The sequence below is a fragment of the Ranitomeya imitator genome, chromosome 6 (genome assembly GCF_032444005.1).
Source record: "Ranitomeya imitator isolate aRanImi1 chromosome 6, aRanImi1.pri, whole genome shotgun sequence".
NCBI lineage: Eukaryota > Metazoa > Chordata > Amphibia > Anura > Dendrobatidae > Ranitomeya > Ranitomeya imitator.
Window position 1 is genome coordinate 574,542,626 of NC_091287.1, and position 26,643 is coordinate 574,569,268.

Sequence of the window (26,643 nt, forward strand, 5' to 3'; positions counted from 1 at the left end):
TTGAGCGATTCCGACAACGATACGACCTGTCAGGGATCGCTCAAGCGTCGCTATGTGGTCGCTGGTGAGATGTCACACAGTGCGATCTCCCCAACGACGCAGCAGCGATGCGGTGAACTGTAGCGACCTGTAGCGACCTGTAGAACGATGCTATTTCATGATGATTCAATGGGACGTCCTGTCAGCGAGGTCGTTGGTAAGGTGTCAAACACAGCGATGTGTGCTACCCAGCGGGACCTCAACGATCAAAAAATGGCCCAGGCCATTCCGACACGACCAGCGATCTCACAGCAGGGGCCTGATCGCTGCTACGTGTCACACATAGCGAGATCGCTACTGAGATCGCTGTTGCGTCACAAAACTTGTGACTCAGCAGCGATCTCGCTAGCGATCTCGCTGTGTGTGACGGGGGCTTAACACTTGACACCTCCTAGCTCTTGGAGAAGAATGTCAATTACGGCCTGATAGTATCTCTGTGAGAACGTTTACACAAAGGATCTCAAGAGAAAATTATATATTCATTGGTAGCGCGGCCGTGGTCCAATCAAAAACAGGCAATTCTGATATTAACCTGAGGGGCTGGTCTAGAAACCTGACCTCCAGACCAAAGCTGGAACATCTGGGCAAGGAGAGAGCCCACCTCAGAGAGACCCAGCAATGCCAGCTCTTGCACCGGAGATGCCTGATGGAAATGTCAGCAATGCCAGTGCTGAGGAGCCTATGGACTGTACTTTACAAATGGACTTACAACGGCTGGGAACAAGTGATCCCAATCTGCGCATGCAGCTGATTCTACAGTACCGACAGGCTGCTGCTGCAGAACGCCAGGAGGACGGAGCTTTCCAGCTTCAGATGGCTCAACTAGAGAGCGGTATCAGTCCTCAGATCACCGCCTCCCAGGACATAAATCCAAGGAGACCACGTCTTGAGAACTTCCCTGTGAAGGAGTAGGATACAGACTTAGATACTTTCCTGTGGGGATTTGAAAAAACCTGCAGGAAATACCATCTACCCCGTGAGCAGTGGGCGCAGTATCTAACCCCAGGGTTGAGAGGCAAAGCCCTGGAAGTTTTTGCTGGCCTCCCACCAGAGCTAGATGGGAACTATCAGGCCATAAAAGAGGCCCTGATCAGGAAATACAACCTGACACCAGAAGTGTATCGGAGAAAGTTCCGGAACCTACAACGTGGATCAACTGACAGCTATGTGGATGTTGTGAGCACCTTGAGGACCACGTTCCACCAATGGATTAGGGGACTGTCTGTCAACAGTTTTGAGGACTTAACGGATCTTATGGTCAAGGATCAATTTCTTCACATGTTCCCCACGGATGTACGACAATTTGTGTGTGATCGGGAGCCACAAACTGCGGATCAGGCTGCAAGGATTGCGGACAGCTATGTGGCTAACAGGATGCCTGAGGTGCGGAAGCCATCGGGATTCATCTGGAGGGGAGGAAAGCCAAACGGGGACCCTTCTCCCTCTGCCGGCCGATCACCAGTGCTATCCAAGCCCACCTTCTATGGGGCCCCGGGAAATAGACATTCTCTAGGCCAGTGTTCCCCTACTCCAGTCCTCAAGAGCCACCAACAGGTCATGTTTTCAGGATTTCCTTAGTATTGCCCAGGTGATAATTGCATCACCTGGACAGGCAAGCATTCAATCACCTGTGCAATACTAAGGAAATCCTGAAAACATGACCTGTTGGTGGGCCTTGAGGACTGGAGTTGGAGAACACTGCTCTAAGCGATGCACGCCGATACTTCTCCTGCATCAAAGTGGGACATGTTAGCGCTGTCTGCCCTGATAGGGAGAAACGCCCAACCACAACGCCGTCTGTGCCCCACCGTCTGTCCTCTTTGTGGTCGGCTCTGATACGAGGGCAAATGAGAACTGTCAATCTGTCACTGTTGGCAATAAAGTCACCATTGGCCTTAGGGACACTGAGGCAGAGGTGACCCTGGTGCGCCCAGCCATGATAACCCCTGCCGATATCATACCAGGAAAGACGATGTCTATAACAGGGATTGGAGGGGTCAGCCCTGCCGTGCACATGGCCCGTGTGTACCTAGACTGGGGAGCAGGGAAAGGACTGAGAGAAGTGGGAGTATCAGGGGCTATTCCCACCAATGTGTTGCTAGGCACGGACCTGGGGAGGATGGTTACCACTATGTTCCTCCCTTGCAATTAAATGATGCAGAGAAGGTGGAAGAAAGTGACCCACCTGGGATCCCGTGCGAGGAGGGAAAATGTCCCAATGCACAGGACTGTAATTATGTGGCAGCTGTGACCCGGAGTCAGGCTGCGGCTCAGGCCCAGAGATTAGAGGATGAGTCTCAGACAGAACTGCCAGAACAGGAGGCCCATACTGTGGTCCCGGAGCCTCCATACATGGCAGACCCAACAAGGTCCCTGATAACAGACACTGAAAACTCAGCTTCCGACCAGGGCCTGGCAGTCACACTAGGCCGGGGCCTGCAGGCTGACAGTCAGAGCTTCCAGGAGGCCCTGCAGACAGACGTCAGTCTGGAGGAGCTCAGATGTCTTGCAGACCGACCCCCTGTTGCTTCTGACAAAGAGAGAGTATACTGGGACCAGGGCAGACTGTATACAGAGACTATGCCCACGGATACTACAGAATCTTGGGACTATGAACGGCGGCTGATCGTCCCTTATCCATTTAGGGGACAATTATTGAGGATTGCTCATGAAATTCCTTTGGTCGGACACCTTGGAATACAAAAGACTAAAGCTCGCCTGACACATAACTTCTATTGGCCCAAGATGGGGACAGATATTGCCAATTACTGTCGATCATGTGTAGTTTGTCAGAGAGTTGGAAAGTCCGGGAATATACAGAAAGCTCCATTGATACCACTGCCTGTGATCGATGAACCTTTCCAGCGAGTGGCTGTGGATATCATAGGGCCACTTGCAATCCCTAGCAGCTCTGGCAAAAAGTACATCCTCACAGTGGTGGACTATGCTACACGATACCCGGAAGCTGCGGCACTATCCTCCATCCGAGCAGACAAAGTGGCGGATGCTTTACTGACTGTGTTCTCTCGTGTGGGTTTCCCCAGGGAAATGTTGACCGATCAGGGAACCCAGTTCATGTCTGATCTGATGGAAAGCCTCTGTGAAAGAATACAAGTGCAGCATTTTGTGGCCAGCGCCTGTCATCCCCAAACCAACGGACTCTGCGAGCGCTTCAATGGAACATTAAAGCAAATGCTGAAAATGCTGGTGGAGACTGAAGGGAGAGACTGGGAGCGGTACCTCCCCCATCTGCTGTTTGCCTACAGAGAGGTACCCCAGGCGTCTACTGGATTCTCCCCCTTTGAACTGGTCTATGGGAGGAGGGTCAGGGGGCCACTTGATTTGATTAAGGACTGTTGGGAGGACGACCCCAGAACTACTGGAGTCTCAGTGGTCGAATATGTCCTGCGGCTCAGAGAGAGAATGCAAAAACTGAGCAACCTGGCCCATGAGAACGTGGCCCAGGCCCAAACCAACCAGAAGGTCTGGTACGACCGTAATGCCAGACTAAGGGCCTACGAGGAAGGGCAGAAGGTTTGGGTGTTGGTCCCTATGTTACAGAATAAATTGCAGGCTGCATGGGAGGGACCATACACTGTACATAAGCGGCTGAATGATGTTAATTATGTGGTGACACTAGATGAGCATGCAAAGCGTCAGAAAGTGTTTCATGTAAATATGTTGAAGGCTCATCATGGCAGGGAGGCCTGTGTCTTACCTGTCTGTAGCCGGCCTGAAGAGGGGGAGGCTGATCTGTTATTAGATGTGGGGGCCGGGACTCAGTACATGGAGTCCCTGGAGTCAGCAGAGTTTAACCCTGAGCTATCCCCCAGTCAGAGGTCTGAGCTGATGGGGGCGCTCAGCGAGTTCACCGAAGTCTTCACAGGGGAGCCTGGGAGGACACACTTAGCAGTTCACCATGTGGACACTGGTACTAATCCCCCAGTACGGCAGTCTGCACACCGTGTGTCAGCAGAGGTGAAGGCACACATGAGGGAACAGGTAGAGGAGATGCTGAACCTCAAGGTGATACAAAAATCCCAGAGTGCCTGGGCCTCGCCTGTGGTTCTTGTCCCAAAAAAGGACCGTACTACCCGGTTCTGTGTAGACTACAGGAAATTAAATTTACTGACTACATGCAGGGTGGATTTGATTTAAATCTAACTGATTTAAATCACGATTTAAATCACTAGTCAGTAAGGCTTGATTTAAATCAGTGATTTAAATCAAAGTTTCTACCTAACTGAATTTGACTCCGCAGAGGTCCCAGCCTCTTCTTCACGGCAAAAATGTTACAACATGAACAGAGTTGAGAAAAAGACCTTAATCCTATTGTTCTACAAACCTATGAATACAGAATCAACCCCTTCAGTGCCAAGTCCAAGAAGTTAGACAATATGTTTCTGATTGTTTGGAGTGGAATAGATCTGCACAACACAAGAAGAATGCGAATCTAAGTGTGAGGAGGAGGAAGGGCAAGCAGACAAGAAAATGAATCTTCATCACCGCACTTCTCATGATGTTGCCTCATTCGCGCCACCAGGCCTTGCATCTCTTTGTTGCATCGTTTGCATTTTGCACGCATGCCTGCCTTACCGATAGGCGAAGGAGCTTCATTAAAATATTCCCAAACTGGGTCTCTTACGGCCTGCTGCCATTATAAGGAAAGAATGTAATAAACCTCAGATCGTACACACAAACAGATCCAGACTTATCTGTCTGTGGCTATGCTGCAGTATTGTGCTCAAAGTTTCACTTTCATTTTCTTGTCTGCTTGCCCTTCCTCCTCCTCACACTTAGATTCACATTCTTCTTGTGTTGTGCAGATCTATTCCACTCCAAACAATCAGAAACATATTGTCTAACTTCTTGGACTTGGCACTGAAGGGGTTGATTCTGTATTCATAGGTTTGTAGAACAATAGGATTAAGGTCTTTTTCTCAACTCTGTTCATGTTGTAACATTTTTGCCGTGAAGAAGAGGCTGGGACCTCTGCGGAGTCAAATTCAGTTTTGAGAACTGCGTAAGTAAAGCGAGCGTCTGTGATAATATAGGAGAGAAACTGCCCACTAATCCTACAGAAACCTCTGGAAGAGCATGGCATTGTGAATGTTACACATATACAGCCTTTATTCTACTGAGTTAAACAACTCCGCTTTATCTCATGATGGAAGAACCTTTGGATGGTAAAATATTTTCCTCAAAAAGCAGTTTATTGAAAAAAATCCGATTTAAATAAAAAAAATCCGATTTTTTTTTTTTTTTTTTTTTTTTAATTATTTAAAAAAAAAAAACATTGATTTTTATCCACCCTACATGTGAGGTCTACCCCATGCCAAGGATAGATGAGCTGTTAGAGCAGCTAGCTAAAGCATCGAACCTTACCAACATGGACCTGAGTAGGGGATTTTGGCAGGTACCCCAGTCCAGGGAAGTGGCTTATGCCGCCATTGAAAAGAATGTTTGGCAATTGTGTGGGCTCTGCAGAAGCTGCAACCATACCTCTATGGGCGCAACTTCACCGTTATCACAGATCATAACCTATTGCGTTGGCTCAACAGAGTAGTTGGGGTCAACGAGAAATTGCTTAGATGTAGTCTGATATTACAGGAATATGATTTCACAATTCAGCATAAGAAGGGAGTCGATCATTGCAATGCTGATGGCCTATCTCGCCAAGGTGGGGCAAAACCAGATACGTGCTCAGGAGCTGACCTTTAAGTCAACCCCATGCACGTTCATAGGGAGGGAGGTGTGGAGAAATATTTATATATCTATATGTGTGTAGTGACATATGTCTAGGGTTATATGTGTGACTAGTGATAATGTAACATCTGTCCTGAAGGCAGGTCTCACCCAGGTGTTAATGTGTATTTTCCTGAGACAAGCAGACTTCTGTCTCCAAATTTCACCAGGGGTTCTGGCTAGGACCAAGAAGAAAGGCTAACACTTGACACCTCCTAGCTCTTGGAAGAGAGATATCAATTATGTCCCCTTGAAAAAGCGTGTATTGGACACGCGAAACGCACGTCGGGGTCTCCTAACACCAGGCCCAGGGTCCTCTAGTCTCTGTCCGCTGTAAGTGCTTGTTCCTCCCGGAGGTTTTGCTTGGACTAGGTTACTTTATATATTCTTTTGAGGGAGGCAAGCTTGCCGGTGCTATATTCTATTTGCACAAGCACTTTAGAGAAAGATTGATTTGTATGCACAATCGGGCAGTTGCAATTAGTGGTTTCCTGGTATTCCTGCTTTTTTCCTGCATATGTTTCACTTTATATGTGTCTTTTGGTGATTTGTGTATTTAATAGTGTCACGGATCCCTACTCCGTGGTGTCACTAATTCGTCACGTACCTGCTCTCACATGTGACTTGGGGTTGTGCCTGCAAGGGTTAATCTATCTCCCCACTCTCAGTCCAGCATTCAACCTCTGTCCTATGCTGTAATGGGAGCATAAATCACACACCGACCCAGGCCACACACCTTCTCATACACGCTGCCACCACTCACCGAATACACGGGCGATGAGTCCCCGGAACTAACAATACTAATACAAATATGTCTATCACTCATAAGGCTCACACACCTTTAGGCTATGGATTCTTTTAGAACATTCAAGGTTCAACTTGTTAAACTTTTATACTTTAATAACAAAAGGGTCAGTGCTTACAATAAGAAAAGGTATAAAAATATGATAATAAAAAGACATACAACTTATGCAAAACAGTATCAAAATAAACAGGAGAAAACTTACAGAAATTATCTAACTGGTAGTTGCTTTCTGCTCCCTGAGGGGGTGAATGGAGTTGGTGGAACACATCAGCTTTTCAGGCTGCCCTCACATGTGAACACAATTCTCTGTCTGCAGCCTAAATTTATAATTTTGGCCTGAGGTCAGGTTTCTAGACCGGCCCCCAGGTTAATATCATAATTGCGGTCTGTTTGATTGGCCACGGCCGCCCTACTAATGAATATATAGATGTCAATTACGGTCTGATAGTATCTCTGTGAAAACGTTTACACAAAGGATCTCAAGAGACAATAATATATTCATTGGTAGCGCGGCCGTGGTCCAATCAAAAACAGGCAATTATGATATTAACCTGAAGGGCTGGTCTAGAAATCTGACCTCCAGACCAAAGCTATAAATTAGACTTGTATACCTAGAATTGTGTTCACATGATGAGGGCAGCCTGAGAAGCTGTGTTCCACCAACTCCACAGTCACCCCCCCTCAGGGAGCAGAAAGCAGACTACCAAGTTAGATGATTTCTGTAAATTTTCTCCTGTTTGTTATACTGTTTTACCTTAATTGTATGTGTTTTTATTATCATATTTTTATACCTTTTTCTTACTGTGTAAGCACTGAACTTTTTTGTATTAAAGTATGAACTTTAACAAATTGAACCTTGAATGTTCTAGCGAATCCATAGCCTAAGGTGTGTGAGCCTTATGAGTGGTAGACAATATTATTATTAATATTTCTGGGACTCATCGCCTATGTGTTCGATGATTGGTGGCAGCGTGTATGAGCGGGTGTGTGGCCTGGGTCGGTGTGTGATTTATGCTCCCATTACAGCATAGGACAGAGGTTGAATGTTGGACTGAGAGTGGGGAGATAGATTAACCCTTGCAAGCACAACTCCAAGTCACGTGCTGAGAGCGGATACGTGACGAATTAGTGACACCACAGAGTGGGGATGCGTGACACAGGGTTAGGCTATCGAAAATAGCCCAAGCTGTGGACATGTCACAGAGCATAAATCCATCATCCAAACATGGAAAGAGTATGGCACAACTGCAAACCTACCAAGACATGGCTGTCCACCTAACCTGACATCCCAAGCAAGGAGCGCATTAATGATAGAAGCAGCCGAGAGACCCATGATCGCTGGAGGAGCTGCAGATCCACAGCTCACAGGAGAATCTGTCTAGAGGACAACTATTAGTTGTATACTCCACAAATCTTGCCTTTGTGGAAGAGGAGCAAGAAAAAAGTCATAGTGGAAGCCAGAAGAAGTTCCATGTAGGGCACACAGCAAGCATATGTAAGAAGGGCTCTGCTCAGATGACATCAAACGAGAATTTTTGGGCTAAATGAAAAACGCTATGTGTGAAGGAAAACTAACTGTGCACATTACCCGAAAAACACCACCTGACTGACATACATGGTGGTGGCAGCATCGTGCTGTGGGGAGGCTTTTCTTCAGCAGGGGCAGAGAAGATACTCCAGAAGTGATGGGAAGATGGATGAAGCTAATTACAGGGTAATCATGTAGGTTTGCCTTCCAGTGGACAATGACCCTCAACATCCTGCCAGAGCCACAATGGAGGGTTTAGATCAGAGCATCTTCATGTGTGTGAACATCCGAGTCATGGTCCAGACCCAAATCTCAGAGAATCTGTGAGATGGAGACGTCTGTGATCAGCAATTTTCACATTGTGTTGTCAATCTCACTGAACAAGAGCAAATGTGCAAAGAAGGGGCAAAATGTCTCCCCTAGATGGAGAAAAGCTGGGGAGTCAGACCCCAAAACACTGCAGAGAAATATGGAGAGACAGACCCCCAAAAGACTGCAGCAGACAAAGGTGGGAGACAGACTCCAAAAGACTGCAGAGAAATATGGAGAGACAGACCCCCAAAAGACTGCAGCAGACAAAGGTGGGAGACAGACTCCAAAACACTGCAGAGAAATATGGAGAGACAGACCCCCAAAAGACTGCAGCAGACAAAGGTGGGAGACAGACTCCAAAAGACTGCAGAGAAAGCTGGAGAGACAGACCCCAAAAGACTACAGAGAAAGGAGGGAGAGACAGACCCCAAAAGACAGCAGAGAAAGGAGGGAGAGACAGACCCAAAAAGACTGCAGAGAAAGGAGGGAGAGACAGACCCCAAAAGACTGCAGAGAAAGGTGGAGAGACAGACCCCAAAAGACTGCAGAGAAAGGGGGAGAGACAGACCCCAGAAGACTGCAGAGAAAGGGGGGTGTTATGAACTGGTGATTCAGAACCACAATGGACCTAGTGGTTAAGAGCACACAAAGTGACCTGATAGTGTTGTGAGTTCTGTTTTTGGGCTCCCTCTGGTGGTTACTGATGGTACTGGGTGACTTGTGTTCTCTGCGGTCTCTGGTGTCCACCTGTTCCATCAGGTTATGGGAGTTTCCTATTTAACCTGGCTTTTTTGTCATTTCCTCGCCGGCTATCAATGTAATCAGCGTGTCTTTTTACCTCTGCTCCCTGCGTCTGTTATCTTCAGGACAAGCTAAGTTTTGATCTTCCTGTTCCACGTTTTGCTTTATTTTTGTCTTAGTCCAGCTTGCAGATATGTGATTCCTTGCTGCTGGTTGCTCTAGTGGGCTGAAATTACTCCTCATGTTCCATGAGTTGGCACATGAGTTCAAGTAATTTCAGGATGGTTTTTTGAAGGGTTTTTCGCTGACCGCGCAGTTCACTTTTGTATCCTCTGCTATCTAGCTTTAGCGGGCCTCATTTTTGCTGATTCTATTTTCATAACTACGTATGTGCTTTCCTCTCATTTCACCGTTATTACATGTGGGGGGCTGCTATTTCTGTGGGGTGTTTCTCTGGAGGCAAGTGAGGTCTGTGTTTCTTCTAATAGGGGAAGTTAATCCTTCGGCTGGCGCGAGACGTCTAGGAATCATCGTAGGCACGTTCCCCGGCTACTGCTAGTTGTGTGTTTAGGTTCAGGATCGCGGTCAGCTCAGGTTCCATCACCCTAGAGCTTGTTTGGTTTTTGTGCTTGTCCTTTTGTGATCCCCTGCCATTGGGATCATGACAGTATAGCCGGCCTAAAAAAAAAAATTGGTCATCGTTTTGGCTGAAATAGGAGGAAAAGTAGTCTGAGGAAGTTTTTTTTTTTTTTTCCCCCTCCTCAGTGTTTGCTGCCTAGCCTTAATTGCAGCTTGGCTGCTTCTTTCCTCCTCTTAATCCTTGAATGGCTCTGACCTCAGCTGTTTATCATGGACGTCCAGAGTTTGGCTTCCAGCCTGAATAATCTTGCTGCTAAGGTTCAAAATATACAAGATTTTGTTGTACATACGCCTATGTCTGAACCTAGAATTCCTATCCCAGAGTTTTTTTCTGGAGATAGATCTAGTTTTCTGAATTTTAGGAACAATTGCAAGTTGTTTCTTTCCTTGAAATCTCGCTCCTCTGGAGACCCTGCTCAGCAGGTCAAGATTGTTATATCTTTCCTGCGGGGTGACCCTCAGAATTGGGCATTTGCATTGGCACCAGGGGATCCTGCGTTGCTCAATGTGGATGCGTTTTTTCTGGCATTGGGTTTGCTCTATGAGGAACCTAACCTAGAGATTCAGGCTGAAAAAGCTTTATTGGCTCTCTCTCAGGGGCAAGATGAAGCAGAAATATATTGTCAGAAATTTCGGAAATGGTCGGTGCTTACTCAGTGGAATGAGTGCGCTCTGGCTGCAAAATTCAGAGATGGCCTTTCTGAGGCCATTAAAGATGTTATGGTGGGGTTCCCGGCGCCTACAGGTCTGAATGAGTCCATGACTATGGCTATTCAGATTGATCGGCGTTTACGGGAGCGCAAACCTGTGCACCATTTGGCGGTGTCTTCTGAACAGGCACCTGAGACAATGCAATGTGATAGAATTCAGTCCAGAAGTGAACGGCAAAACTATAGGCGGAAAAATGGGTTGTGTTTTTATTGTGATGATTCAGCTCATGTTATATCAGCATGCTCTAAACGCACAAAAAAGGTTGATAAGTCTGTTGCCATTAGTACTTTACAGTCTAAGTTCATTCTGTCTGTGACTCTGATTTGTTCATTATCATCCATTTCCGTCGATGCCTATGTGGATTCAGGCGCTGCCCTGAGTCTTATGGATTGGTCATTTGCCAATCGCTGTGGGTTTAGTCTGGAGCCTCTGGAAGTCCCTATTCCTTTGAAGGGAATTGACTCTACACCTTTGGCTATGAATAAACCTCAGTACTGGACACAAGTGACCATGCGTATGACTCCCGTTCATCAGGAGGTGATTCGCTTCCTGGTACTGTATAATTTACATGATGTCTCAGTGCTTGGTCTGCCATGGTTACAAACTCATAATCCAGTCTTGGACTGGAAAACGATGTCTGTGTTAAGCTGGGGATGTCAGGGGGTTCATGATGATGCACCTCCGATTTCTATCGCTTCATCTACTCCTTCTGAGATTCCTGTATTTTTGTCTGATTATCGGGAGGTTTTTGAGGAGCCTAAGCTCAGTTCGCTTCCTCCTCACAGGGATTGCGATTGTGCTATAGATTTGATTCCTGGCAGTAAATTCCCTAAAGGTCGTTTGTTCAATCTGTCAGTGCCAGAGCATACTGCTATGCGGAATTATGTTAAGGAGTCCTTGGAAAAGGGACATATCCGTCCATCTTCGTCCCGTTTGGGAGCAGGTTTTTTTTTTCGTGGCCAAAAAAGATGGTTCCTTGAGGCCTTGCATAGATTATCGTCTTTTGAATAAGATTACAGTCAAATATCAGTATCCTTTGCCTTTGTTGACTGATTTGTTCGCTCGCATTAAGGGGGCTAAATGGTTCACTAAGATTGATCTTCGGGGTGCGTATAATCTTGTGCGGATAAGGCAGGGTGATGAGTGGAAAACCGCATTTAATACGCCTGAGGGCCATTTCGAGTATTTGGTGATGCCTTTTGGACTTTCTAATGCTCCTTCTGTCTTCCAGTCTTTTATGCACGATATTTTCCGTGAATATCTGGATACATTTATTATCGTGTATTTGGATGATGTTTTGGTTTTTTCTGATGACTGGGAGTCTCATGTTCAGCAGGTCAGGAAGGTGTTTCAGGTCCTGCGGGCCAATTCTTTGTTTGTAAAGGGTTCTAAATGTCTCTTTGGAGTCCAGAAGATTTCTTTTTTGGGGTGTATTTTTTCCCCTTCTACTATTGAGATGGATCCCGTCAAGGTTCAGGCTATTTGTGACTGGACGCAGCCTACATCTCTTAAGAGTCTACAGAAGTTCTTGGGCTTTGCTAATTTTTATCGTCGCTTCATAACTAATTTTTCTAGTGTTGTTAAGCCTTTGACGGATTTGACTAAAAAGGGTGCTGATGTTACTGATTGGTCTCCTGCGGCTGTGGAGGCCTTTCAGGAACTTAAGCGCCGGTTTTCTTCTGCTCCTGTGTTGCGTCAGCCAGATACGTTGCTTCCTTTTCAGGTTGAGGTTGATGCTTCCGAGATTGGAGCGGGGGCGGTTTTGTCACAGAGAAGCTCCGATGGCTCAGTGATGAAGCCATGTGCGTTCTTTTCTAGAAAATTTTCGCCCGCTGAACGGAATTATGATGTTGGTAATCGGGAGCTTTTGGCCATGAAGTGGGCATTTGAGGAGTGGCGTCATTGGCTTGAGGGTGCTAGACATCGTGTGGTGGTCTTGACTGATCACAAAAATCTGATGTACCTTGAGTCTGCCAAGCGTCTGAATCCTAGACAGGCTCGTTGGTCACTGTTTTTCTCCCTTTTCAATTTTGTGGTTTCATACCTGCCAGGTTCAAAGAATGTGAAGGCGGATGCTCTTTCTAGGAGTTTTGTGCCTGACTCCCCTGGAAATTCTGAGCCCACTGGTATCCTTAGGGATGGGGTGATTTTGTCGGCTGTCTCCCCAGACTTGCGACGTGCTTTGCAGGAGTTTCAGGCGGAGAAACCTGATCGTTGTCCGTTGGAAAGACTGTTTGTTCCGGATAATTGGACCAGTAGAGTCATCTCCGAGGTCCATTCTTCTGTGTTGGCAGGTCATCCTGGAATATTTGGTACTAGAGACTTGGTGGCCAGGTCTTTTTGGTGGCCTTCCTTGTCGAGGGATGTGCGTTCTTTCGTGCAGTCTTGTGGAGTTTGTGCTCGGGCTAAGCCTTGCTGTTCTCGGGCCAGTGGATTGTTGTCACCTTTGCCTATTCCGAAGAGGCCTTGGACGCACATTTCCATGGACTTTATTTCGGATCTCCCTGTCTCTCAAAAAATGTCCGTCACATGGGTTGTGTGTGACCGCTTTTCTAAGATGGTTCATCTGGTACCCTTGCCTAAGTTACCTTCCTCCTCTGAGTTGGTCCCTCTGTTTTTTCAAAACGTGGTCCGTTTGCATGGCATTCCGGAGAACATCGTTTCTGACAGGGGATCCCAGTTTGTGTCTAGATTTTAGCGGACGTTCTGTGCTAAGATGGGCATTGATTTGTCCTTTTCGTCTGCATTCCATCCCCAGACGAATGGCCAGACGGAACGAACTAATCAGACTTTAGAAACTTATTTAAGGTGTTTTGTTTCTGCTGATCAAGATGACTGGGTTTCCTTTTTGCCGCTTGCCGAGTTTGCCCTTAATAATCGGGCTAGTTCTGCTACCTTGGTTTCTCCTTTCTTTTGTAATTCGGGGTTTCATCCTCGTTTTTCCTCTGGTCAGGTGGAGCCTTCTGATTGTCCTGGAGTGGACATGGTGGTGGATAGGTTGCATCAGATTTGGAGTCATGTGGTGGACAATTTGAAGTTGTCCCAGGAGAGGGCTCAGCAGTTTGCTAATCGCCGTCGCCGCGTGGGTCCTCGACTTCTTGTTGGGGACTTGGTGTAACATAGTAACATAGTTAGTAAGGCCGAAAAAAGACATTTGTCCATCCAGTTCAGCCTATATTCCATCATAATAAATACCCAGATCTACGTCCTTCTACAGAACCTAATAATTGTATGATACAATATTGTTCTGCTCCAGGAAGACATCCAGGCATCTCTTGAACCCCTCGACTGAGTTCGCCATCACCACCTCCTCAGGCAAGCAATTCCAGATTCTCACTGCCCTAACAGTAAAGAATCCTCTTCTATGTTGGTGGAAAAACCTTCTCTCCTCCAGACGCAAAGAATGCCCCCTTGTGCCCGTCACCTTCCTTGGTATAAACAGATCCTCAGCGAGATATTTGTATTGTCCCCTTATATACTTATACATGGTTATTAGATCGCCCCTCAGTCGTCTTTTTTCTAGACTAAATAATCCTAATTTCGCTAATCTATCTGGGTATTGTAGTTCTCCCATCCCCTTTATTAATTTTGTTGCCCTCCTTTGTACTCTCTCTAGTTCCATTATATCCTTCCTGAGCACCGGTGCCCAAAACTGGACACAGTACTCCATGTGCGGTCTAACTAGGGATTTGTACAGAGGCAGTATAATGCTCTCATCATGTGTATCCAGACCTCTTTTAATGCACCCCATGATCCTGTTTGCCTTGGCAGCTGCTGCCTGGCACTGGCTGCTCCAGGTAAGTTTATCATTAACTAGGATCCCCAAGTCCTTCTCCCTGTCAGATTTACCCAGTGGTTTCCCGTTCAGTGTGTAATGGTGATATTGATTCCCTCTTCCCATGTGTATAACCTTACATTTATCATTGTTAAACCTCATCTGCCACCTTTCAGCCCAAGTTTCCAACTTATCCAGATCCATCTGTAGCAGAATACTATCTTCTCTTGTATTAACTGCTTTACATAGTTTTGTATCATCTGCAAATATCGATATTTTACTGTGTAAACCTTTTACCAGATCATTAATGAATATGTTGAAGAGAACAGGTCCCAATACTGACCCCTGCGGTACCCCACAGGTGGTTGTCTTCTCGTTTTGTTCCTATGAAGGTCTCTTCTCCTAAGTTTAAGCCTCGGTTCATCGGTCCCTATAGGATCTTGGAAATTCTTAACCCTGTGTCGTTTCGTTTGGATCTCCCGGCATCGTTTGCTATTCATAATGTGTTCCATCGGTCGTTGTTGCGGAAGTATGAGGTACCTGTTGTTCCTTCGCTTGAGCCTCCTGCTCCGGTGCTGGTGGAGGGTGAATTGGAGTATGTTGTGGAGAAGATCTTGGATTCTCGTGTTTCCAGACGGAAACTCCAGTATTTGGTCAAGTGGAAGGGTTATGGTCAGGAGGATAATTCTTGGGTGATTGCCTCTGATGTTCATGCTGCCGATTTGGTCCGTGCTTTTCATAGGTCTCATCCTGGTCGCCCTGGTGGTTCTCGTGAGGGTTCGGTGACCCCTCCTCAAGGGGGGGTACTGTTGTGAGTTCTGTTTTTGGGCTCCCTCTGGTGGTTACTGATGGTACTGGGTGACTTGTGTTCTCTGCGGTCTCTGGTGTCCACCTGTTCCATCAGGTTATGGGAGTTTCCTATTTAACCTGGCTTTTTTGTCATTTCCTCGCCGGCTATCAATGTAATCCGCGTGTCTTTTTACCTCTGCTCCCTGCGTCTGTTATCTTCAGGACAAGCTAAGTTTTGATCTTCCTGTTCCACGTTTTGCTTTATTTTTGTCTTAGTCCAGCTTGCAGATATGTGATTCCTTGCTGCTGGTTGCTCTAGTGGGCTGAAATTACTCCTCATGTTCCATGAGTTGGCACATGAGTTCAAGTAATTTCAGGATGGTTTTTTGAAGGGTTTTTCGCTGACCGCGCAGTTCACTTTTGTATCCTCTGCTATCTAGCTTTAGCGGGCCTCATTTTTGCTGATTCTATTTTCATAACTACGTATGTGCTTTCCTCTCATTTCACCGTTATTACATGTGGGGGGCTGCTATTTCTGTGGGGTGTTTCTCTGGAGGCAAGTGAGGTCTGTGTTTCTTCTAATAGGGGAAGTTAATCCTTCGGCTGGCGCGAGACGTCTAGGAATCATCGTAGGCACGTTCCCCGGCTACTGCTAGTTGTGTGTTTAGGTTCAGGATCGCGGTCAGCTCAGGTTCCATCACCCTAGAGCTTGTTTGGTTTTTGTGCTTGTCCTTTTGTGATCCCCTGCCATTGGGATCATGACAGATAGTTACTAATAACATAGGACGAGCTCTGAGACGTGGGAACTCTGCTGACCGCAATCCCTAATCCTATCATACCACACTAGAGGTAGCCGTGGAGAGCTCCTTACCAGACCTAGGCGCCTCGGGCACAGCCTGAGAAACTAGCTAGCCCTGAAGATAGAAAAATAGGCCTACCTTGCCTCAGAGAAATTCCCCAAAGGAAAAGGCAGCCCCCCACATATAATGACTGTGAGTAAAGATGAAAATACAAACACAGAGATTAAATAGATTTAGCAAAGTGAGGCCCGACTTACTGAATAGACCGAGGATAGGAAAGATAGCTTTGCGGTCAGCACAAAAACCTACAAACAACCACGCAGAGGGCGCAAAAAGACCCTCCGCACCGACTAACGGTACGGAGGTGCTCCGTCTGCGTCTCAGAGCTTCCAGCAAGCAAGAAAAACCAATATAGCAAGCTGGACAGAAAAAATAGCAAACAAAAGTAACAAGCAAAACTTAGCTTATGCAGGGCAGACAGGCCACAAGAACGATCCAAGAGAGAGCAAGACCAATACTGGAACATTGACTGGAGGCCAGGAACAAAGAACTAGGTGGAGTTAAATAGAGCAGCACCTAACGACTTAACCTCGTCACCTGAGGAAGGAAACTCAGAAGCCGCAGCCCCACTCACATCCACCAGAGGAAGCTCATAGACAGAACCAGCCGAAGTACCACTCATGACCACAGGAGGGAGCTTGACCACAGAATTCACAACAGGGGGGAGAGACGGACCCCAAAAGACTGCAGAGAAAGGGGGAGAGACAGATCCCAAAAGACCAGAGAAATATAGAGAGACGGACCACAAAAGACTGCAACAGGAAATACAGAAAGGTGGTCTGTCAAGAATCCCACCGCGCTGCCACCAATATGTCACGGTTCATGGGGAGGATACCTTTATCATCCCCACCACTCACACCAATTTGTCATGGACCGGGGTTGTTTGGTTGCCCCTGGTTCTTTCTGAAGGTGATTTATCCATATCCCACTTCCCAGTTGCGGTTTGGAACTTGCAGCTCTCTGGCGCCCCCTTACCCTCAGGTCAGACCGGGTACTGCACGTAGGATAATTGGTCGCCAGAAAGGCTGCCTGCTATATACTGGCTATTGGGCACGCTGCAGCGAGGGCGATATAACTACTCCCACTCAGGCGGGAACAATAATTATCAACGCTGCCGGTCGCTACCAAGCCTCGTAATTGCACAGGACAAAATCTGCTGCCACCAGCTCCGATTTTGTAATTATTAACGGGTCCGGAGCCAACCTAGATTAGTAGCGTAATTCACTTCAGAGGATGCGACCGTACGTTATAGAGTATGGGAGACAAGCTAGTAATTTTATATTTTACTCAAAAAAAAAAAAAAAAAGTAGGCATTGTTTACAGAGGTATAAAAAGATGTAATAAAGACAAATATCATATGTACAATACAATTACAAATAAAATGGGATTAAGGTTGAAAAATCGCTTACTTTTCGTTATGTCATCTTATCTCATGGCCGACCGTGTGCTGTGGGGGGTGGTCGAGTATATATCCAAATGCATCACCCCTGTATAGCAGCTAGACCCCAGAAAAAGACACATGAAGTTTGCTGCTTCGCTCAGTTATTTCCTAGCCTAAAACCAAAGCCCTCCCTCTGTGGTGACCTCACCTAGAGGCTGGATACTCCCCTGTCTTAGCAGTATGAAAAATCATCATCCCACATATCTTGGCGTAAGAACCTCGTAGAAAGCCGACACCCATGTCATTATGCTCAGCGTGCCATAGAGATTAAGTATAGACATGGGGTGGCTGGGTGACCCAATTCCGTAGTAATCTGTTTCTCAGTTGTGCTGGTTCTGGAACCTAGAAAACTCACTGGCTGATGGCTCTACCCAAGCCCATGTCAAAAATGTATTTTTCCCACTTCTATCATTAATCGGTGCTATGATATTTACATTAGCAAGGACAGAACCTTTGATTTTTTTCCCCGTGTGCTCCTACTTGTACTTTCACTTTGAAGCCATATAAATTCTTGAGGGAGGAGGGAAGTGAGGGGTTTCGGATTACACACACAGGCAGAGTGGGAAGAGGGGAGTCAGAAAGCCCACAGCGTGTGTCTGAAAAGCCATGTACTTTTAGGTAGATACTGAATCATGGCATATTCACATTATCGTGACATGTTCCTACAAAGTACTGACTCAGGGGAGATTGAAATGCAGCTCACATTATTCAGATTTATATTTCAAAGAGCACCCAGAATCATTTCATTTACTCGTCACTGATACTTGTTACTTTGTATCAGAGAAAATCCCAATGAAATACAAAAATACATTTACGTTTGTGGCTCTAACGAGAAAAAGAATGTGGAAAAGTTCATGGAATTGTCATGTACCAGCTTCTCAGCATGTGACTTGGGGTGGCACTTGCAAGGGTTAATCTATCTCCTCTCACTCAGTCCAGCATTCAGCCTCTGTCCTATGCTGCAATAGGAGCATAAATCACCCCCGACACAGACCACACACCCGCTCATACACGCTGCCACCACTCACTGAATGTACGGGCGATGAGTCCCAGAAATGCTACTACTGTCTGCCAACCAGCAGGAGCACACACTCTAAGGCTATGGATTCTTTAGAGCATACAAGGTTCAAACTTATTAAAGTTAAACGCTTTAATAGAAAAGGTACAGTGCTTACAATAAGAGACCTAAAAATATGGAAATAAAAAGTGACATACAAATATGCAAAACAGTTATAAAAATACAGGGAGAAAACATACAGAAATATCTAAACTTTGCAGTCCGGCATTCTGCTCCCTGAGGGGGGGATGAATATGGAATGGCTCACATCAGCTTGGCTGCCCCTCAATCTGTGAACCTCTTTCTATGTGTAAAGGCCTAATTTATAGAGTCAACCTGGAGGTCAAATTTCTAGACCAGCCTCCTGGGGTGACTGGAGACCAGTCTAAGACAGATGTTAATTTACTGCTGGTCATACATCTATACATATACCTGTACAGATTTCACTACAGAGTATGAAGACGTTTTAAAGCGCTGTATTTCTGGTCCCCATTTTGTATATTGGGGTCACTTTCCCCGTTGCCGTCCTCTCATCCTGTGTCTGGTCTCCATCTTGTATACTGGGGTCTCTCAACCCCCCCCCCCCCCCCCGTGCTGTCCTCTCATCCTGTGTCTGGTCTCCATCTTGTATATTGGGGTCTCTCAACCCCCAAACCTCCCCCCCCCGTGTCGGCCTCTCTTCCTGTGTCTGGTCTCCATCTTGTATATTGGGGTCTCTCAACCCCAAAACCACCCCACCCCCCACCTTGCCATCCTCGAATCCTGTGTCTGGTCTCCATCTTGTATATTGGGGTCTCCCAATACCCCCCCCCCCCCCCCCGTGCCGTCCTCTCATCCTGTGTCTGGTCTCCATCTTGTATATTGGGGTCTCTCAGCCCCCCAACTCCCCCCCCCCCCCCCCACCCCCGTGCCGTCCTCTCATCCTGTGTCTGCCCTCCATCTTGTATATTGGGGTCTCTCCCCCCGTGACATCCTCTCATCCTGTGTCTGGTCTCCATCTTGTATATTGGGGTCTCTCCCCCAAACCCCCCCCCCCCCGTGCCGTCCTCTCATCCTGTGTCTGGTCTCCATCTTGTATATTGGGGTCTCTTCCCCCCCTGCTGTCCTTTCTCCTTCGGTTCTTGGGTCACTTCTACGTCTCAAATTTTCAGGTTTTGCTCCTGACCACAAGGATGACCAGGTGGAGAAGCTGCAGACGTTGAGGTGCGGCCTCCTGAACCCCGACTCTAATGTCCTGTTCCATACTTGCTATGAAATTGCGATGGTAAGAGACGGGGTTATGGGGGATTCAGGGGTCACTATTTTTGAGGGGCCATACTGCCATTTAAGAGTAATAATGGTGGCAGTCAGCATGGGCCGTCTCTCTGCGATAGTAGGAGGAGGAGTCAGAGTGAGCCGTCTCTGCGATAGTAGGCGGGGTCAGAGTGCGCCATCTCGCTGCCACTAGGACACAGCATCAGCTTTGGCGCATGTGTCAGTGACTTGAAGGGGGGTCAGCTTGGATCGTTTCTCTGTGATAGGAGGCGGGGTCAGGGTGGGCCGTCTGTGAAGGAAACCCCGATTCCTCCTATGTCACCAATCCGTGACATCACTACACAGGTCCAGCTCTCCGGCGCCCCCTTTGTCTCTCAGGTCAGTAAAGGAACTGCACCTAGAGCAAATGGCCGCCGGGGAGACTGCCCTGTTACCCACGCTGGGTATTCTAAGATTCGCAATCAGAGTAAAAGGATCAGCCCAAAATTAATTTATGATTTAATTGTCTTAAGGGCGCACTAGATAATTACAAGTAATATACAGACAAAATATATCAAGAATTACAGTCAGAGTACAATATAACAATAATAATACAAGGCTTAAAGGTATACAGCTGGAGGTCAATTTACCAGGTTGAAGGTCTCTTGTGGAAGCCGGGGGGCTCAGCATTCCGCGGGTCCAAAATTTAGTTGCCGGGCAGCCTCCAGTAAGCGTGTGCTTGCTCCCCTCTGGCTGGCATACCATGTTCTTTTGATTATCATCATCATCATCTTCTTCTGTTGAGTGAGTCCCACTCTCCAAGTGTCCTTAGCTCTTAAACCTTCTATGCCCCCCCCTCCCCCCCCCCCCGTAACTGGGTGGGCTAGCAATCTCCACCCCTCAGCTTAACTGCAAATCTGTGCCCAATATCTAATATATGGAATAACTGCTCTTAAGATGGTTGGATCAGTACACAGGCGCACAAGGTTGGTTCCGCCGGTCGCCCAGGGATCAAAGCCGGACCCATTCGGTCGCTGTGGGAGGCTCATCTCCATATCTCAGGTGTCAGACCTCCCACAGACTCGGGAATTGCACTGTCAGATGCGCAATTTCTTTAGGGCGAGGGGGATATTTTTATGAGCCTGAACCTCAGACGATGCGTCCATAATTCACGATTCCATGTTGGAGACGTTCAACTGGAAAGCCATAATAGACTTGAATCCTGTGGCCACTTGACATGCGTGTTTTAATTAAGCCCCCAAGCACCTCCTAGTCCCCTTCTGCTGTGGCTTCCTCATTGGCTTTGAAGTACTTTCTGCCTGCTACACTGAGCTTGACTTAATTACCATGCTAAAAGGAACTTTATTCATGAGAATAGGTGGGGGCCAGGAGCGTTCCTCTCTGCAGACCTGTGACCAGGAGACAAAATGGATTCTCGCCAATCTCTGTTAGTATGCCCGTCCAAGATGGCGGCGGCTCCTTCATCACACCGTCTCTCTGTGATAGGAGGCGGGGTCAGGGTGGGCCGTCTCTCTGCGATAGGCGGGGTCAGGGTGGGCAGTCTCTGCGAAAGGAGGATGGGTCAGGGTGGGCCATCTCTCTGTGATAGGCGGGGTCAGGGTGGTCAGTCTCTTGGTCACTAGGGAGCTGCATCAGTCATGTGTCTCACTAGGGGCAGGGGCAGAGTGGATTGTCTCTGGGTCTGCATGGGTTATGTGTCTATCACTATGGGGCGGGGGTTGGGGTGGGCCATTTATGGGTCTGTGGGCTGTTGCAAGGTCGGCGTGGGACGTCTGTTTGACACTAGGGGCTTGGTTGGCGTTGATAACTTGGAGGTGTGGTCAGTCTGGGTGGTCTCTTTGCCGCTAGTGGGCGGGATAAGCTTGGGCTGGCTATCACAAGGGGGCGGCTTAAGCCATCTCTCAAAAGGGTTCAGGGAACAGCTTGGGCATTGTCATTAGGGTGCAGGATTGGCGTGTGGGCCGTCTGTCACTATGGGGCGGCGTGGGCCATCTCTGGTTCTCCAAGGCTCTTGCGATGTCAGATACGGTGGTGTCTCCTCAGATCATCGGGAAGCGCCTTCCCCCGGAGCAGCTCACCAGTCTCCTCTTCATCACCTTCGAGGGTCTCTCCGATCCTGATGCCAATTGCTCCAGAGCTGCCACTGTGATGATCAATTCCCTGCTGAAGGATCGGGGGGCCATCCTGCTTTCCAAGGTAAGGTCAGCTCTGCGGAGCTGCGGCCCCTGACACCCATCCAGTGTTATCTAAAAATGATAGACTGATGCTTTTCCTCCAAGGTCCCGGAGATAATTCTGCGAGTTCAGGAGCAGCTGGAGGAGACCCCTGAGGAGCACGTCAGGAAGGCAGCTGTACAGACCGTGTACATACTGGCCACACAACATGTGAAGGCCGTGGTGTCCAGCCTCCTGTCCTGCCCTGTACCTTACGACAGGTAATGGTCGACTCCACCCATCTACAGGTTTCACGAGAGATCAAACATATGAAAGTGTCCTCTGAGCCTCCCCTGACCTCTGTCAGCCTCTGAGCCTGTCGCCACCCCGCATGCCCCTCCTGTCCACTCTTTCTTATCTGGTCCCCACCTGTACCCCCCTCCTTTCCTCTTTGGGCTTCTCCTATTACCTCTACCACCCATTTCCTCTCTGGGCTTCTCCTTTTACACCCCCTTTCCTACCTGGGCCAATCATGCCTCCGCTCTTTCATCTCTGGGCCCCTCCTGTCCCCCCTTCCTTCCTTCCTCTCTGGGCCCCTCCTGTCCCCCCTTCCTTCCTTCCTCTCTGGGCCCCTCCTGTCCCCATTCCCTTCTAGGATTCTCCTGCCTCCCCTTCATTCCTCTCTGGGCTTCTCCTGTCCCCCCTTCCTTCCTGTCTGGGCTCCTCGTGTCCCCCCCCCCTTCCTTCCTCTCTGGGCTTCTCCTCCTCCCCCCCTCCTTCCTCTCTGTGCCCCTCCTGTTCCCTCCTTCCTTCCTGTGCCCCTCCTGTCCCCCCTTCCTTCCTCCCTCCTTCTCTCTCTGGGCCCCTCCTTTCCTCCCTTCCTTCCTTCCTTCCTCTCTGGGCCCCCCCTTCCTCTCTGGACCCTTCCTGTGCCCCTTTCTTCCTCTCTTGGCCCCTCTTGTGCCCCTTCCTTTCTTTCTTTTTTTTCCCCCCTTCTGGGCCCCTCCTGGTCCCCCCTTCCTTCCTCTCTGGGCCCCTCCCGTCCCCCCCTTCCTTCATCTCTGGACCCCTCCTGACCCCCCTTTCTTCCTCTCTGGGTCCCTCCTTTCCCCCCTTCCTTCCTCTCTGGGCCCCTCCTGTCCCCCCTTTCTTATTTGCTCTCTGGACCCCTCCTGTCTCCCCATCCTTCCTTCCTTCCTCCCTCTCTGGGCCCCTCCTGTCCCCCCTTCCTTCCTTCCTCTCTGGGACCCTCCCGTTCCCCCTTTCTTCCTCTCTAGGCCCCTCCCGTCTGCCCTTCCTTCCTCTCTGGGCCCCTTTAGTCCCCCCTTCCTTCCTCTCTGGACCTCTCCTCTCCCCCCTTCCTCCCTGGGCCCTTCCTTTCCTTCCTTCATTCTTTCCTTCCTCATTCTCTCTGTCCCCCCTTCCTTCCTTCCTTCCTCTCTGTGCCCCTCCTGTCCCCCCTTTCCTTCCTCTCTGGGCCCCTTCCGTCCCCCCTTCCTTCCTCTCTGGACCCCTCCTGTCCCCCCTTCCTCCCTGGGCCCTTCCTTTCCTTCCTTCCTTCCTTCCTTCCGTCCCCCCTTCCTTCCTCTCTGGACCCCTCCTGTCCCCCCCTTCCTGCCTGGGCCCTTCCTTTCCTTCCTTCCTTCCTCTCTGGACCCCTTCTGTCCCCCCTTCCTTCCTTCCTCTCTGGGCCCCTTCCGTCCCCCCTTCCTTCCTCTCTGGACCCCTCCTGTCCCCCCTTCCTCCCTGGGCCCTTTCTTTCCTTCCTTCCTTCCTTCCTCTCTGGGCCTCTCCTGTCCCCCCTTCCTCCCTGGGCCCTTCCTTCCTTCCTCTCTGGACCCCTCCTGTCCCCCCTTCCTTCCTTCCTCTCTGTGCCCCTCCTGTCCCCCCCCTTCCTTCCTCTCTGGGCCCCTTCCGTCCCCCCTTCCTTCCTCTCTGGACCCCTCCTGTCCCCCCTTCCTTCCTGGGCCCTTCCTTTCCTTCCTTCCTTCCTCTCTGGGCCTCTCCTGTCCCCCCTTCCTTCCTCTCTTGGCCCCTCCCTTCTATCCTTCCTACCTGTGCCCCTCCTGTCCTCCCTTCCTTCCTCTCTGGGTCCCTCCTGTCCCCCCTTCCTTTCCTTCCTTCCTTCCTTCCCTCCTTCCTCTCTGTGTCTCTCCTGTCCCCCCTTCCTTCCTCTCTTGGCCCCTCTGGTCCCCCCTTCCTTCCTTCCTTCCTCTCTGGACCCCTCCTGCCCCCCCTTCCTTCCTCTCTGGACCCCACCTGTCCCCCCTTCCTTCCTCTCTGTGCCCCTCATGTCCCCCCCTTCCTTCCTCTCTGGGCCCCTTCCGTCCCCCCTTCCTTCCTCTCTGGACCCCTCCTGTCCCCCCTTCCTCCCTGGGCCCTTCCTTCCTTCCTTCCTTCCTCATTCTCTCTGGACCCCTCCTGTCCCCCCTTCCTTCCTCTCTGTGCCCCTCCTGTCCCCCCTTTCCTTCCTCTCTGGGCCCCTTCCGTCCCCCCTTCCTTCCTCTCTGGACCCCTCCTGTCCCCCCTTCCTCCCTGGGCCCTTCCTTTCCTTCCTTCCTCTCTGGGCCTCTCCTGTCCCCCCTTCCTCCCTGGGCCCTTCCTTTCCTTTCCTTCCTTCCTTCCTTCCTTCCTCTCTGGACCCCTCCTGTCCCCCCTTCCTTCCTCTCTGTGCCCCTCCTGTCCCCCCCCTTCCTTCCTCTCTGGGCCTCTCCTGTCCCCCCTTCCTTCCTCTCTGTGCCCCTCCTGTCCCCCCCCTTCCTTCCTCTCTGGGCCCCTTCCGTCCCCCCCCTTCCTTCCTCTCTGGGCCCCTTCCGTCCCCCCTTCCTTCCTCTCTGGACCCCTCCTGTCCCCCCTTCCTCCCTGGGCCCTTCCTTTCCTTCCTTCCTTCCTTCCTTCCTTCCTCTCTGGGACCCTCCCGTTCCCCCTTTCTTCCTCTCTAGGCCCCTCCCGTCTGCCCTTCCTTCCTCTCTGGGCCCCTCCTGTCCCCCCTTCCTTCCTTCTTTCCTCTCTGTGCCCCTCCTGTCCCCCCTTCCTTCCTCTCTGGGCCCCTCCTGCCCCCCCTTCCTGCCTGGGCCCTTCCTTTCCTTCCTTCCTTCCTCTCTGGACCCCTTCTGTCCCCCCTTCCTCTCTGTGCCCCTCCTGTCCCCCCTTCCTCCCTGGGCCCTTTCTTTCTTTCTTTCTTTCCTTCCTTCCTTCCTTCCTCTCTGGACCCCTCCTGTCCCCCCTTCCTTCCTTCCTCTCTGTGCCCCTCCTGTCCCCCCTTCCTCCCTGGGCCCTTTCTTTCCGTCCCCCCTTCCTTCCTCTCTGGACCCCTCCTGTCCCCCCTTCCTTCCTAGGCCCTTCCTTTCCTTCCTTCCTTCCTTCCTTCCTTCCTTCCTTCCTTCCTTCCTTCCTTCCTTCCTTCCTTCCTTCCTTCCTTCCTTCCTCTCTGGGCCTCTCCTGTCCCCCCTTCCTTCCTCTCTTGGCCCCTCTGGTCCCCCCTTCCTTCCTTCCTCTCTGGGCCCTTCCTGTCCTCCCTTCCTTCCTCTCTGGGTCCCTCCTGTTCCCCCTTCCTCCCTTCCTTTCCTTCCTTCCTTCCTTCCTTCCTTCCCTCCTTCCTTCCTCTCTGGGCCTCTCCTGTCCCCCCTTCCTTCCTCTCTTGGCCCCTCTGGTCCCCCCTTCCTTCCTTCCTCTCTGGGCCCTTCCTGTCCTCCCTTCCTTCCTCTCTGGACCCCTCCTGCCCCCCCTTCCTTCCTCTCTGGACCCCTCCTGTCCCCCCCTTCCTTCCTCTCTGGACCCCTCCTGTCCCCACCTTCCTTCCTCTCTGGACCCCACCTGTCCCTCCCTTCCTTCCTCTCTGGACCCCTCCTGCCCCCCCCCTTCCTTCCTCTCTGGACCCCTCCTGCCCCCCCTTCCTTCCTCACTGGACCCCTCCTGCCCCCCCTTCCTTCCTTCCTCTTTGGGCCCTTCCTTCCTCTCTGAGCCCTTCCTGTCCTCCCTTCCTTCCTCTCTGGGCACCTCCCGTCCCCCCTTCCTTCGTCTCTGGACCCCTCCCGTCCCCCCTTTCTTCCTCTCTGGGCCCCTCCTGTCCCCCCTTCCTTACTTCCTCTCTGGACCCCTCCTGTCTCCCCATCCCCCCTTCCTTCCTCTCTGGGACCCTCCCGTTCCCCCTTTGTTCCTCTCTAGGCCCCTCCCGTCTGCCCTTCCTTCCTCTCTGTGCCCCTCCTGTCCCCCTTTCCTTCCTTCCTCTCTGTGCCCCTCCTGTCCCCCCTTCCTTCCTCTCTGGGCCCCTTCCGTCCCCCCTTCCTTCCTCTCTGGGCCCCTTCCGTCCCCCCTTCCTTCCTCTCTGGACCCCTCCTGTCCCCCCTTCCTCCCTGGGCCCTTCCTTTCCTTCCTTCCTTCCTTCCTTCCTTCCTTCCTCTCTTAGCCCCTCCCTTCTATCCTTCCTACCTGTGCCCCTCCTGTCCTCCCTTCCTTCCTCTCTGGGTCCCTCCTTTCCCCCCTTCCTTCCTTCCTCCCTGGGCCCTTTGTTTCCTTCCTTCCTCTCTGGGCCTCTCCTGTCCCCCCTTCCTTCCTCTCTTGGCCCCTCTGGTCCCCCCTTCCTTCCTCTCTGGGCCCTTCCTGTCCTCCCTTCCTTCCTTCCTCTCTGGACCCCTCCTTTCTCCCCATCCTTCCTTCCTTCCTCTCTGGGCCCCTCCTGTCCCCCCTTCCTTCCTTCCTCTCTGGGACCCTCCCGTTCCCCCTTTGTTCCTCTCTAGGCCCCTCCCGTCTGCCCTTCCTTCCTCTCTGTGCCCCTCCTGTCCCCCTTTCCTT

General features: G+C 50.0%; 1 protein-coding gene across 8 annotated transcripts in view; it reads left to right on the forward strand.

Annotated features, from left to right (window-relative positions):
• Nucleotides 1-26,643, forward strand: part of MROH1 (maestro heat like repeat family member 1) — a 196,109-nt gene that overhangs the window by 126,811 nt on the left and 42,655 nt on the right. For all 8 annotated transcript variants that reach the window (XM_069732170.1, XM_069732167.1, XM_069732165.1 and 5 more), the window contains 3 exons: nucleotides 19,594-19,706; nucleotides 21,740-21,892; nucleotides 21,976-22,130. In XM_069732170.1, coding sequence (XP_069588271.1) covers nucleotides 19,594-19,706; nucleotides 21,740-21,892; nucleotides 21,976-22,130 — 421 coding nt within the window. The remainder of the gene's footprint in view (nucleotides 1-19,593; nucleotides 19,707-21,739; nucleotides 21,893-21,975; nucleotides 22,131-26,643) is intronic.